General features: G+C 39.1%; 1 protein-coding gene across 3 annotated transcripts in view; it reads left to right on the top strand.

Annotated features, from left to right (window-relative positions):
* Window positions 1-15431, top strand: part of pde10a (phosphodiesterase 10A) — a 115239-nt gene that overhangs the window by 94730 nt on the left and 5078 nt on the right. For 2 of the 3 annotated variants that reach the window (XM_072677617.1, XM_072677619.1), the window contains exons 8-18: window positions 363-413; window positions 1902-1960; window positions 2145-2196; window positions 5339-5481; window positions 7397-7489; window positions 9267-9453; window positions 10362-10504; window positions 11605-11688; window positions 11951-12101; window positions 13183-13338; window positions 14458-14630. In XM_072677617.1, coding sequence (XP_072533718.1) covers window positions 363-413; window positions 1902-1960; window positions 2145-2196; window positions 5339-5481; window positions 7397-7489; window positions 9267-9453; window positions 10362-10504; window positions 11605-11688; window positions 11951-12101; window positions 13183-13338; window positions 14458-14630 — 1292 coding nt within the window. Of the gene's footprint in view, window positions 1-362; window positions 414-1901; window positions 1961-2144; window positions 2197-5338; window positions 5482-7396; window positions 7490-9266; window positions 9454-10361; window positions 10505-11604; window positions 11689-11950; window positions 12102-13182; window positions 14631-15431 lie in introns of those variants that run through there. The other variant, XM_072677620.1, reaches the window with a different exon arrangement.

The following is a 15431-nucleotide window of genomic DNA, read 5'->3' on the forward strand; positions in this document are numbered from 1 at the left end:
GTTAAAATAAGTTTACACAACCTTTACAGAGAAAACCTGTCTGCACTTTGCAATGCACAATTAAAATGATTGATCAAAATCAATAAATTAATAAAATAACATGTGGCATGTACAAAGATTATGGCACATTTAAATATGTCCTATTTATTTTTTCTACCTCTATGTTAAATTCAGCAAATAATTAGAAATTATGATCTAAGATTAGTGAAAAGGGATGAAACTGGAGTTTTTGTGAAGAGGATGTGTAACCTAGTTTGCTTTAGGAAAAAACATCACAAAACAATAAATAGGAAGTCTTAACTTCTGAACTTCTGGAATTTCTTTTGTCTAAGGGAATGTTGTTTTTTGTTTTTTCCCCTGAGGTTGCCACAGCAAATTTGGCATGGGCGTCTGTAGCTATTCACCAAGTGCAGGTGAGTGCAATCAGCGTTTTGTAACTTCTACGTCACTGCAGGTGAACTTTCTGAAGGGTCACCAAGAATGCTCCTCCTCTTGCGTGAAGCAGGCTGTGTTTTTTCTGGTTGTGCACACACACTTTAAAGTGTGAAATCCACAGTGTACATGGACTGGGGTGTCTCGGAGCCCCAGTGTAAGCAACCAGACCATATATTCAACGCACACATGCACCTTAGGGAGGTAATTATGATGCTGCAACCATGTTTGCACAGGAGCAGTTGCCAGCAGCCTGTGACAGCACTTTGTGTGGTCACAGGGCCTGGTGTGCCTTTCTTTTCAGTGTGGGCTCAGGAACCTTCCAGAACTTTTGTAACTGCTAGAGAAAACAAAATGACCTGATCACAAGATTGAAAAAACTTTAAAATGAAGCTGTTAAACTACACACTGGGTGTGATCAGGTCATTTTTTTTTTTGCTTTGAATACTGAAATTCCTGTAAATACTGAACATCACTTAAACAGACAGTGTGAGGAAGGCTTAAATGTCTCAGCAACCATCACAGTATGCTAAAAGAACTTCAGAATGAGATGAGAAAGAAAGTTATTGAAATACATCAGTCTGCAAAGGCTTGTAAAGCCATGTCTAAAGTTCCAGGATTTCAACAAACCACACTGAGAGTCCAAACTATTTGCAAATTTTGGGACAGTAGTCAATCTTCCCAGAAGTGGCTGGTCTACCAAAATTCCTTTACAATTGCAGTGACGACTCATCCAGAGAGTCACCAGACAAAGGAACTGCAGGCAATTGCTCACCTCAGAGAAGCTCAGCATTTGTGATACCACTATTAGGAGAGAGGAGTCTTTATGTTCCTCTGAGTTACAAGTTTTGTTTGTCTTGCAAATCCTCAGAATGCTATTTTTCTCCACCAAAGACTTTTGGAATAATATTCTATAGACTGATGAATTAAGGTAACGCATCATTTCACAATAAGAACATCATACCAACAGTCAAACATGGTGGTGTTAGTGGTGGAGTGGGAGCATTCTTTTGTGCCTTTCCATAATTGATGTTCTCCTGCATCCTGCTTTCACACAATACACAAGAGTGTATTGGCATCATTCTGGATAGCTCTAGTTTAAAGCTCAAGTTCAGTTGGGTTACGCAGCAAGACAGTGGGTCAAAGCAAAAGCAAGTCCACCTCTGAATGGTGATGATGAAAAAGTTGAGAGAATTGTTATTCATTTGTCCACTGAAATAGCTGCAACAAAATCCAATTGACTCTGTCCTGAAGACTGTCAATAGAAAACCACATACTTCTGATGCCTTTACAAAAGTCTTAATAATCAGCAGATCAGCATTACCATACTGAGATTCAGTTTGTACAGCATTAGTACCTCTCTGTGTAAGACTGCATCTGGCCCTTTGGATTAGTTGAAGACATATGAACTGACATATTTGGGCTGTAATGAAGGGGAGATTAATATCCAGCCTTGTTTTTTTTTGCAGGTCTGCAGAGGTCTAGCCAAGCAGACAGAGCTCAACGACTTCCTTCTAGATGTGTCAAAGTAAGTGACTACATTGGAGCATGTACATCCATTGATGGCAAAGCCTTTATTCTTTATTCTTTATATAGTTGTATGAGCAAAATATAAATGGATTTTCTATAATGTACTGCTTATTTAACAAAAAAGACCGGAGGTAGCAAATTATGCATGTAAATTGGCTGCTTTTCCTGTTTTTTGTCCACAGAACATACTTCGACAACATTGTGGCAATAGATTCTCTACTTGAACATATTATGGTGAGTATGTTTGGCTTTTTCTGAGCAGGGTCACATGCCTGGTCATGAGGAGAAACATGCTGTTCTTTTGTCGCTCATCTGTGTCACCATCACTGGTGAAGAAATATGTGCAATGAAAGAACTCTTCTCATTTGTTTTTCACTATGTTCTGTGATAACCCCACTAGAAGCTGCTCATGCCCATTCCCCTTGGGCTTTCTTTTTTTTTTTTTTTTTTTTTTTTGGTCCGTCCATGTGCACATGGTCTCTTACTCTTTTACTCTTACACACTCTCTTCTCCATCTCTATATTTTACACCCTCTCTATCTTCCACTGTCCCTCTCTCTCGCTTCCTCATCCTCTCCTTCTGTTGCTGTTGTCCTTTTGTAGCTTCTTGGTCTTTATTCTTTTTTCACATGTCACATGTCCAAATGCGAGTGACTACTTATTTTTACTAATTATTTATATAAATAAATATTATATATTATTATACTATTATATATATATATATATATATATATTATATATATTTTTTTTTGACCTTAACAGAAAGTGGAGTAAAAGTTTAAAATAAAGTTAGTAGTTAATTAAAAAAAACAGTAATAAATATTCTAGATTCTGTGCTGTTTTTATAATTATGTAAATATAAGTACATATTTGCTTACTTGTTAATGCCTTCAAGTTTTTACAACTTTTCTGATCTACTTATCAGTCAGTTGTTAAGTTTGCACTCTCTGTAAAGCAAAAGGAGGACACGTCTATTAGTACGATTAACATTTTAAAGACTGTTTTTATAAATTATGCAATATTTATATATAATTATATATTATATTTATAATTTTAAATGTATTTATTTTTATTTATTTATATTTTACATTTATATGTATTTAAAATTGTTTAGACTTATATGTTTACATACATTTACATTAAAGTTATTTTAACTTTAAACGCTTCACTTTCCTCCCATAATATGTCCTTAAGTATTTTGTATTGGCTTGGATCCAAAAAATACCTTAACCTAGATGTTGCCAAATACAAAACAGACATGCAGTACTCAACACTACACTACACCCAAGTACTCCTTTAGTCTGCGTCTGAAGATAGCAAGCAATTCTGCCGTTCACAAACCCAGAGGAAAATTGTTCCACTAAAAAAAAAAGTCTGGTTGCTTGTCTTCCATGCATCTTAAAGTATGGTGGGTAAAGTCGAGCTGTACTTTAACCTCCAAGGGCTCTTGGTAGAGATCAGGTTTTGAACATTGCCATCAAGTATGGAGGGGCTTGTCCATTCTTGGCTTTGTAGGCCAACGTCAGAGTTTTGAATCTGATGTTTGGAGCAGGTACAGGAAGCCAGTGAAGAGAATGCATCAGAGGAGTTACATGGCTGAGCTTAGAAAAATTGAAGATGACCCATGCCATTGCATTCTGGATCAATCGAGACCAGCCGAAAGGGAGTTGCAGTAGGCAAGTCTTGAAAAGACAAAAGACTGAACAAGCACCTGAGTGGCCTCTCTAAAGAGGAAGGGTTGAATTCTCTGTATGTTGTACAGGAGAAATCTGCATGACCGATTTGCAACATAAGTTTAGAAAGATATTTGGTCATCTTTAACTCTACCAATGCTTCTATAGATGGAGTGACCAGTGAGTTCTCAAAGTAGATGGCAGGATCATGGTGATACTGCTGTAATAAACAAGTGTGGTGTATGTCTAAAACTAAAAAGCACAGCATTGTATGCTTATAATGTGATAATTATTTTCATGGCCCCGATGTTGGACCTTTTAACCTACTCTGTCTGGTTCTCCTACAGAATCAGGACATTCTTGTCTTGGAAACATACAAAAACCAATAGATAGACACACACACATACAAAGTATCAGATCACAGATCCCCTCCTGTCTGTCTGTCTCTCTTCCTGCTGAGGCAAGCAGCACAGGAAGTGATGCTGGCAGGTCAGCGAGGGGACAGACGCGGCCCCGTCTCATACACAGCTCACACTCCTTCAGGAGCCGGAGCAGGCAACGGCTGAAATTCTATCAGTCGCAGCCTCTTCCCAACCGTGCGTTATGCTAAAACACTCAAAGGAAGAATACTCTTAACTCTTCCTTTAGAAAAGCATCTGCCATACGCTTCCCACCTCCACAACCCTACAGATAAGTAAAGAGCCTCAGACACAGGCCTGGCTTAATGGCTACAAGTCTCCATAATAAAGAAAGAGAAGATATCCCCCCCTACTCGTTCCTCTTCCATATACAAACATGCCAAAGCACAAAGACAGAGAGCAGAAATAGTTCCCATGTGACTTTTAAAGATCCTTTCTCACGTGTTAAAACAAATACTGCACATATTTGTAATGGATAGAAATGCCTCAGATTGTGTTGACTTGAATTGTGATATTCGATAGGTGTTGGTTATACAATTTCTAATAACTCAGTGGTTGAGGCATAACAGGTTATTTAGAGTGTTTTGGTGTGAAATGGATTATTGTAACGAAATTTACTGAGTCTGCGTTTTTATAGCGGTAGTGGTCAAAATCAAGGACGTTTATGATGCAAATATAGCTCTTTTTATTTGCTATTCAAAACATCCAGTGTACATACGCTTTGCCCAGTGTTGTCCAATGAAGAACATGTATCTGCAAAATAGAGACTTTACAGGAGAAAGCCAACATGGTCTTATCTCTGAATGTAAAATGTAAAATAAGAGTAATTTAAAGCATTTCTATTGGTCCATTTGCCCAGAATTATTTACACAGTGTTTGTACACAAAGCAGCTACAGGGTTTAAACTATGGCAAAAATTGAAAACGGACAAAAATGGAGAATGTTTTTTATTGAACAGCACCGATTAGTTTTCTTAGGTTGTGTATTATATATAGTGTTAATGGTGGTTAAAAAATGCCTAAACCTTTTTTAAAATGTCATGAACAGTGTCTCCAGTCTCAGGCCATGTAGGCATAACCATTTCATGTAATGGGGTCTTTTAGAGACAGTACACACTTGGATGTTTAGGTTCTATCACCACCACTGTGAACCTTTTTGACTTTGATCACATCTTAACCATTTTTTTACTCTCGATTTATAAGAGTACTGTTGATGTGTGCTTGATTATGCTAAATTGTCAAACAGCAGACTTGTTAACAGACATAGGTGCTCTCTTGTGTTACAGATATATGCAAAAAACCTGGTGAATGCAGACCGATGCGCCCTCTTCCAGGTCGATCACAATAACAAAGAACTGTACTCCGACCTGTTTGATATCGGGGAGGAGAATGAAGGGAAACCAGTCTTTAGGAAAACCAAAGAAATCAGGTGTGAATCCAGAATGTTGTCTGTTTAGTACAGGTGTAGCGGTGCACAGACATTTGTTTTTTATTAGACAGTTTGGTATGAATATGTATCATTCCACCCTTTTCTGTTTAGCAATATATACTGTGTATACGTTGCTCCTCACAGCATAGGAAAGTTTGCAGTAGAAGCCTAATTTTTTCATATTTTCAAACTAATTTCAGTATTTAAATACTAACCACAGTATATTTTAAGGAGAACAGAATCACACAAAAACACTTATAACAATATTAACAAATAAACTAAAATGTATGTACAGCAACAGTTATTCACTGGGGGGTGCCATCTTTGTTTATTTTCTGTTACTTTTGGTGCAACAGTGGATCTACTGATATAGACAACCACAGCAATTATAAACATGCAGAATAAATACTGTAAAATGCTCGTTTAGAGGGTGAATTTCGCTTGAACACAACACATAGATTGAAGATTGACATTATTTCCACATCTTTCCATACTTCTGCTTTTACCCTTTTGTGTTGCGGAGAAACCCACACCAGAATATCCTTACCCAGAGAAACGGCTTGGTTAGGAAACTCTCGTGAAGCAGATGTCTCGTGTGCTAGGTTAGCTCTGATCCATTCGCTTTACTGGACCCCCACAAAATGTTAAAAGCAGTCGAAGGGATGTTTTCAATTTAGCTCCTTCAATCATAGACATAGGTCCTCTTCTTTGAAAGGGGGTGGATATAAGTTATTTGCTGCCCCACAACACTGATGTTGTTGTGTTGTTGAAAGCTAGTTAGCTATGCTCTGAGTAGCTCTGAATAATGTTCAGTAGCCTGTTGGAATGGCTTAGCATTGGTAGTTAATTTATGGTCAGTCTCCACAGCAGTAGCCTACTTCATTCTGCAGACTGCATTTAGTTAGAATATGATACAACCATAAACCACTTGATACTAAAGGTCCACAAACCTAACACAAAGACAGAAGAAACCAACTCTTGGAAGTGAGCGTTGCTAAATAATGTGGATAGCTGATAGTTTATATATATTGGTTTCAATCGTATATACTGTGAACCAGTAGTCACTTGTTTTTTGTTTTTTTTTTATTATAAGAAAAACATTTTAGTCACGTTTTCACCAGTTCAAAAAGAGACCAAATGAAATGAGTTCATTTTTAATTAAATTTTTTTCTTATTGTCGCAGATATTTTCAAGTGATCTTGTTTTCTAAAAATAAAACCTCTTCAATATGCTAAATTATTGTAAATAAACAAAGGGTATATGCTCATTTGGTATAAATACTTTGAAGACCTAGGTGTCCAAGACCATTTGGCTTGCAGTGTATTCGATATTCTTTAAACAGAAGGCTCTCCAGGCAGTTACTGGCTGTGTTTTCTCACCCTGCTTGCTTACACTGCGGTTAGCAGGCTCTTTTCTGGCCTACCGAGGCGCTAAGCCCTTAGCAATGTGGCATCAACATGCATGTGACAGTGTTGAGTGCATGTAATGAGTAATGAGATAAGGATAGCCCTCCTCCACCTCCGCCTCCGCTTCTTTCTCCTCAGGGACGTAGTCGCTTTAACAGGGCGCTGACCGGTCACTGCCACAGCACAGTGTCCTAGCTTGGCCCGGACACCAGCCTCATTCAGTGCAGTCAGACCTGAGTACAGTTCACTGCTCTGGCATGCCGGAAGCTTAAGTGCAATGAGAGATTCTATTGAATATCTGTTGTGAAAAGCTTTCTACAGTTTTCTCCGTTCTAATTTCACTATCATGTTCTCAATTTCTATTGGACCACTCCTCATAAAATGTTCTAGCTGTTGTTTTCCAGTAGTGTAAAAATGTAGAAACGGAGAGTAACAGTACAGTACAAGGTTTGCTTTTGATTGCAATAAAATGGAGCGATTTAAATTGACTCTAATGTGTTTTGCCACAGGTTTTCTATAGAGAAAGGCATCGCTGGTCAGGTGGCGCGAACAGGAGAGGTGTTGAATATTCCAGATGCCTATGCAGACCCACGGTTCAACAGGTAACACCAGTTTGAAAATGTACTGAACCGTCAATGTTACTTTAAACATTTCTATCAGCGTCCACTTACCATTTGTTACATGAGTAAATTGTAAGTTGGAAGCTCTGGATAAGAGCTTCTGCCAATTGCCATGAAATGGTAAATGATCCAAGGCGTTCAAAGCTCTGTTTAGTCAATGTGTTTGTTCTAGGTGTTGAAGGAACAATGTCACTAAATGATCAACATTCTACAGATTTCATGCTTATGTGCTGCGAGGTATCTAAGACGTTGTGATGAGCTAGAAAAATGCTATTAGAACACATGCTTAGTGTGGGGTTTATCCGTACATCTAGAACACTGGGCAAATTCTTTGACTTTCATTATCATAAAAAAGACAAATTATAAAGAATCTGTAAATCATAAACACTTTGCAGAGCTGATGTGATGCCAACCTGTGAAGCTTTATTGTTTTAGGATTTATTTCATTTGAAACGATTTAGCTTAGCTTAGCTTAGCTAGAAGTAGCTTGTCTTGTTATTTATTTATCTTTGTATTAAAGCTATAATAATCAACTTACTTTTGTGTAACATTATTCTGATGCCTGTTTTGTAATTCAGAGGATATAGAGGATTCTAAATATTTTAAAATGCTTTTATTTACCATAGGGTGTGATAGCAGCAGTACTCAAAAAATTCTTAATTTTTGCAAAAGTAAACTGGGACCTGGACTTCGTAGTTGGATGGGCATTGCATATATTTTGTTTGCAAAACCAAAGAAAAACAGAATACCTTGATAAATATTGTCGATCATAAAAAAAAAAACTACAGTGTGTCACTCCATTTAAAGTTACTTTGCAGCTGTGGAGGGCACTCCTGACCAAGAGAGAGGGTATAAATACAAAGGTAAACTTTGAGACGCCCTTGCAGCTCTCCAGCAGAAATGGGAAACTGCTGTCACCGTGGCTACGGACAGAAGCATTGTTCACCAAGCTCTGCTCTACCCCCATGTGCTGCGTTAGCACTGCAATATTTACAGTCAAGGATAGAAACTAATAGAAAACAAAAGCATCTATGAAATCGCAATATGTGCATTAATATGAACTGTGCATTTCTACACTTTACACGGCTCCCTGTGGTCTCAAGGAAATGTGTGTTGCTTTGATCAAGCACCAAGAGCACCTTGTCTAAACGGCCCAGCTCAGAATGGCTGGTTTGAGTGCCTGTTCCTTTACCTGATGATAAGCCACTGCTTAACTCCACCCTCCACCATTTTCATTATTCCTTTCCTCTAACCTACATGAATTCTTAGGCTTTATTCTGCAAGTTTATCCTGATTTGCCTATTTACACTAGCTAGCTAACGTTTACTCCACCTTGAGTTTGCATATCTTTCTCTCCGCTGTTGTCTTGCCTTGTTATTTACGACTACGGATCGATATAAACTTGTGATGCAGTTCGTTTTTATTTTCTGCTGTGTGCAGTCCGTATTCAGAGGTGCCCAAAAAAATGCACCCTTGCAACCTGCATGTCAGCTTACTACTGACCCACAGTTTGTGTGATAAGCAATTGAAATACACACCTGTATATTATACAAGCACTGATTACGTGATGTCCCCTTTTAACTTCACTGCACATTATATGACAAAACTTTATAATGTGAGTGATGTGACTTATTCCTATTCATGCGTTTTCCTGTTAAAAGTGCATAATATTTGACCTGCATAATATTTGACAGCATACAACTTTAGGTTCCAGCCAGCTACTCAGTTTCCTTTTGTCTGTCTTCCATTTCATCCACAGAGAAGTGGACCTCTACACTGGTTACACGACACGGAACATCCTGTGCATGCCCATTGTCAGCCGAGGGACCGTCATAGGCGTTGTACAGATGGTGAACAAGCTGAGCGGAAGTGCCTTCACTAAAACGGACGAGAACAACTTCAAGATGTTCGCTGTCTTCTGTGCTCTGGCCTTACACTGTGCAAATGTGAGTGGAAACCCATCCCAGCGTTAACCAGCGCTCTGCATAGCCCTGCTGAAGTGCCTTTGGGAGCTCTCGCTTTTATAGTATTTCTGTTCTTCTTCAATGATGCTACAAGGATTTACTTAGAAACTACAGACAGAAACCCCTTTAAATATGAAATGGGCAGTGTTGGTTCAGCGGTTAGAGCTCCTGGCTATTGGTTGTGGGTTCGATACATGGGCTCAGAAAGGCTGACACTGTTGAGCCCTTGAGCTCTTTACTGTGTTTTACTGATTCAGCTTTTAAAATGGGTTGCTGCTGTAAAACTACAGCTTTTAGGTATGCATTGTACGTTTCTCCATTTTTATAAATGAGAGTTTGTCATGCAGTGTCCAAATCCACAGAATCATGTTCACACCGAATTATAAGGAGTGCTTAATAGCAGACGGAACAGGACAGCCGTTCTGGACAGAGTTTTATCATAAACCCCAAAAGTGTTGTCAAGCTAACAGCTTTCTGACTGTATGTCGAACACCTGAAATCTCTGCTCAGAATTGAACAATGTTTAGAGATGCACAGTCAGAGGACGAGCAGGACTGTACCACACATCACATGCCGACAGCAGAGTGTTTGTGTATGAAGCGTTTAGTGTTTAGAGGTTGGCCAGTGGTGTGGTTCAGTTTTGAAGCACAAAAACAAAGCTGGAATTGTGTCTTTGGTTTGGCACAATAAGGTGCAGTTTTGAAAATTTGGATTCATGTTTGTTTTCTTCTGTGTCAGACGCCAGTTTCAATGTCTAAACAATTCTGGAGGCCCAAAGCTATTTAGGTGCTTATTAAAAAAAAAAAGGGAGAATATTTTGTATGCTGTTCAATCCCCCATGTACAGAACCTTTGCTTATGGTGTATGTGTGCTTGTCTGTGGGTACATAGATGTATCACCGAATCAGACATTCGGAGTGCATCTACAGGGTGACTATGGAGAAGCTTTCATATCACAGTATCTGCACATCGGAGGAGTGGAAGACCCTCACACAGCTGTCCCTTCCTGACCCCATATACAAAGAGATTGAGCTGTGAGTATACGCAGTAGTGCCAGACAGCATGACCGCATGTTATCGTTATTGTCATAACTCTTGATATGCCTTAAAGTATTTTTTATTAATGCTTTGTAGTCTAGTAGAATTACTGTTTTCTATTTAATTGTAGGATGATTTGCACATTGTTAGTCACAGAAGAAACTACTTTTTAAATTCAGTTTACAATCTGTGATGCACTCATACTTTTTTCTGTTTGTTTTGATGGCAGCAAATGACAAACACATGGCAAAAAACTAGATATTGTTCTGTTGCTGCAAAGCAAGACTATTTCGGTTTGTTAACTTAATTTGACCCATTTTAGAGGTTATGTCAATATGCAGACATGTATAGGAAAAGCTTATGCTTGTGTTCTTGTACAGAAGCAGTTATTTTTATATATTTAGATTTGATAAATATTTATATATATTTATATTTTTTATAAAATATGATTATTTATTTTATTTTATTATTATTTTAAATTCCAAATAAATAGAGAAAGTTAAGAAATAATCTAAAATTACATTAAATATGTAAAATAAATCTTTTTAGTAATTCAGTACTTACTATTAACTCTACTATTATGTACTATATAACTACGATTAACTTAGTTTTTCATCAAATTGAAATCTTCATAGAACGTCTTTACTAAACGTCTTTATAAATAAGGGAGCTACAAAGGGTTCTTTTGAGTGATGCAGTTTCAAGAACCATTTTTGTATAAAAAAAAATCTTTTAAAGAGGAATAGAACGTTATGAAACTCTTATGAGTTTGAGTATACACATTCAAATGCTCATCTGCTACGTTTAACAGAATGTTTCAGTGAGCAACATGTGTGAAACAATATCAAAATACACCATATATACCATGCTCTGATCATCACTTGTGATAAACACAACATATTGTCAACATTATGTTCCAGTCTTAGCCCTGGCACACTGCGTACTGCTGTTACAGAGCTGCAAACATTGTTTTTGTATTAAACCATCTCATTTTAAACTGAAGGTTCCCAATATGCTAAAATAAATAAATAAATAAATAAATCAAACTCTGGCTGTCCAGGCCATGCAGCTCATTCACTCTCTGTTTGTCTTCGTAGGTTCCACTTTGACATCAGCCCCTATGAGGAGCTCTGGCCCGCAGTCTTTGTATACATGATTCACAATTCGTGTGGAAAAAACAGGTGAGAATGACGCCTAACACCTCTTAAATCTCAAGACCTCTTAGCTGCTTTAGTGGCAGGTGTAAATGACGCAAGAGGGGCTTGAAATAAACCGTGGTGGCTACATGCTTTAGATAAGAAAGTCATTCAGATGTCTGGTTGCTCTCAAAAATGACCGAATATAGACTAAACTCTAGCAGCTATCTGTGTTTTTCTGACATCATGTGTTGCATCATGTAATTGTTAAAGTGTGTAAACTGCTCTTTTTTTTGGATGCATGTAGTTTTGAGCTGGAGAAACTGTGTCGCTTCACTATGTCGGTGCGGAAGAATTACAGAAGAGTTCCGTACCACAACTGGAAACATGCAGTGACGGTGGCCCACTGCATGTATGCCATCCTTCAGAAAACCTCTGGAATCTTCACCGAACTGGAGGTCAGCGTTCTGTAGATCTATTGGTATTAGCTTCTTACAATTGGCAGTGAAAAATTTGTATTTTATTTACATTTAAGGCATTTAGCAGATCTTATCCAGAGCGACTTACAAAAGTGCTTCGCTATTTATTCAGAAATTACCCCTAGCTAGTTTGTATAGACTAGGATCTGAAGATACCTCTTAAGGCTACATAATACTAAACCCAAAAGTCAACATGGAGACCATAAAACTTGAGAGTACACTTTGCCCAAGTACTCTGGGAAAAGGTGGGTTTTCAGTCTGCGTTTGAAGACAGCGAGCGACTTCGCTTTTTGGACACCCAGGGAAGGTCCGTTCTACCACTTCGGTGCCAGGACAGAAAAAAAGCCTGGATGCCTGTCTTTCATGGACCTTGAGGGAGGTTGGGTCAAGCCGAGCCGTACTTGAAGCTGGAAGGGCTCATAATACAGATCAGCTTTTAACCATTGCCGTCAAGTATGGAGGGGCTGGTCCATTCTTGGCTTTGTAGGCCAGTGTCAGGGTTTTGAATCTGATGCGAGGAGCAGCTACAGGAAGCCAGTGAATAGAACGCAGCAGAGGAGTTACATGGCTAAACTTAGAAACGTTGAAAACGACTCGTGCCGCTGCATTCTGGATTAGTTGCAGTAGTATTAGTTGCATTTCCTATTCTTCTATAAACACGTTTATGTTTCCCATAAACAAAACAGCTATTTTTACAGACAGTTTTTAATACAAATATTTGCATTCTTAGTTTGCATTAACTTTGCATATTAAAGACTAACTAGGTTTATTTGGAGGAAAACAGTGTTCGTATATCCTACACACTAAGGAAGGCACACTGATGTATGTATGTTGCCAAATATGTGTGCATGTTAGTACATAGCTGTTATATGTTAAGAAGGGGAAGGACTTATTAAATTCTTCTTCAATAATGGAAAACAACACATTTTAGAAGAAGGTGAAGTGTCACTATGCATGACAGTGTGCATGTGGTTTCATGTTTACTTCTGCATCATGGCCTGGCCTTAACCTTAATTCTCTCTGTCTTTCCCTTTGTGAACACTCCCACACTGACCTACAGAGGAAAGGCCTGCTGATAGCCTGCTTGTGTCATGACCTGGACCACCGGGGCTACAGCAACAGCTACCTGCAGAAGTTTGACCATCCACTGGCGGCCCTTTACTCCACGTCCACCATGGAACAGCACCATTTCTCCCAGACTGTGTCTATCCTGCAGGTAGAGCTCACACAAACTGTACCCACTTCCTTTGGGATTTCTGTAGTGAATACGGAGCTGCCCTAACTGCAAGCGGACTCTTCCTGACTTTATCTGACTTCTCTCTCTGTGTCTCTCTCTGTGTCTCTCTCTCTCTCTCTCTCTCTCTCTCTCTCTCTCTCTGTCTCTCTCTCTCTCTCTCCTAAAGTTATCCCCTCCTTGATCATTTCACAGTAGTAATTTAACACCTTTCACACTAAGACATTGGTCCTTATTTATAAAATCTTCATTTAAAAATAAATAAAAGCTGCATAAACATCAGATTTACTACTACAACTTGTGACCAGTAGTTGCCAAAATTATATGTGGATGCACGTTCCTTTACAATTACCATACAATCACCAAAATCCACGCTAAATCCACCACCATATACAGAAGCCCTTGAACTGAGGAATTTCCCTGAAAAGCTGTACATTTATAGAAACAAAAAGTGCTTTACAAATGCTGAATATTTTGAGGCCCACTGTGATTGGTAACAGGGCAGCTTAACTATAATGTTATATTTATCAAAACAAAGCAATCCATTGAGGGTTTTTAAAATATTATTTCTTTGTTTACAAGAAGTAAAACCATGTTGCTTTGCTGGGACAACATAAATCTGAAATGATCAAGGGAGAGCCTACTCGACACACAAAGACCTTTCTCTGACAAAGACCTTTCTCTCAAGATCTGGGTGTTTTTGTCTTTCTGATGTGCCACACACCTAAGAATTCTGGATCAGGCAATGGTTCAACACTTTGTTCAGCTCATCAGCTAATTACTAAGCTTTCTGCAGGTTGTTCTAGATGAATTAGAAATCATGGATTTATTTAGTTCCTTACAACCTGTCAGAATTGCTATATTGGTGCCATTCACTACCTTCCCTTGAAGTCATAGACCAAAGCCTGAACCGCAGTTTTTCTTTTTTTTTTTTCCCCTCCCCAATTCCTTTATTACATAAACGGCTCTTTGAATGGGGCCACTGTCAGCTGCTCACTCTTGGGAGAGGACTCCTATCGGCTTTGCTGCTGCCCTCCAGCTGAGCCGGACGCCTCTTAAGTGGAGCTTTTGCTTTTTTATTGATCTCTTTGTTTCCCATAGCTGGAAGGGCACAATATTTTCTCCAACCTGACTTCCAGCGAGTATGAGCAGGTGCTGGAGATCATCCGCAAGGCCATCATCGCCACAGACTTGGCCCTCTACTTCGGCAACCGCAAGCAGCTCGCCGACCTGCTAAGCACAGGGGCGCTCGACCTGAACAACCACGCTCACAGGTCAGAGGTCATACACTAACACGCTGACGCCCCAGTCAGAAACCTATGTTCATGCCTTGAGAGAACAACTGCACTGAGTTGCCAGTTTATATGCTGCACTTCCCTTGTGTATATACTCAAAATGTAGGTCTTCGTCAGGTACACCTACCATGTTGCTGATATGGACTATAACTGTAAACCCACAGTTTATCAGCCCCCCTCAGGCCCAACATCCACTGGAAACAGACTAAAAAGCAAGCAAACTTACTATAGCATTCTGAAATGTATTTTGCTCTATATTTTGCTTATATTTGTCTCCTCTAGTGTGAATTCAGGGTCACAGCTCCACCAAACTTTTCATTTTGGCCAGTAGTGTTCACTTGGACTTGTCAAACTGTCAGCTAGTGAAGCATGATCACTCCAGAGAACGTGTTTCCACTACTCCAGAGTCCAGTGGTGGTGTTCTTTACACCACTCTAGCCGACGCCTGGCACTCTGCCTGGCGATCTGAGGCTCTTGTGCTGTGGGCCTGGCTGCTGTGGTCACCATGGAAACCCAATCCCAGAAGCTTCTGGCAAACAGTTGCTGACGTTGCTCCCAGAGGTAGTTTGGAACTCTGTAGCAAGTGTTGTAACTGAGACAGAGCACTTGTACGTGCTTTAGCTGTAAACATAATAGATAGATAATGTAAACTTTGTCCCACTGTTAACGATACATGGTCCAAATTCAGTAGCACGTGCAAGCGATAAAGAGCCTTATCATGTAGGGTACCACAAAATTACCAACCGGGCGAGTTTCTAATACTACTAAATAATTACTATA

This window comes from Salminus brasiliensis, chromosome 4 (genome assembly GCF_030463535.1).
Source record: "Salminus brasiliensis chromosome 4, fSalBra1.hap2, whole genome shotgun sequence".
NCBI classification, from domain to species: Eukaryota; Metazoa; Chordata; class Actinopteri; order Characiformes; family Bryconidae; genus Salminus; species Salminus brasiliensis.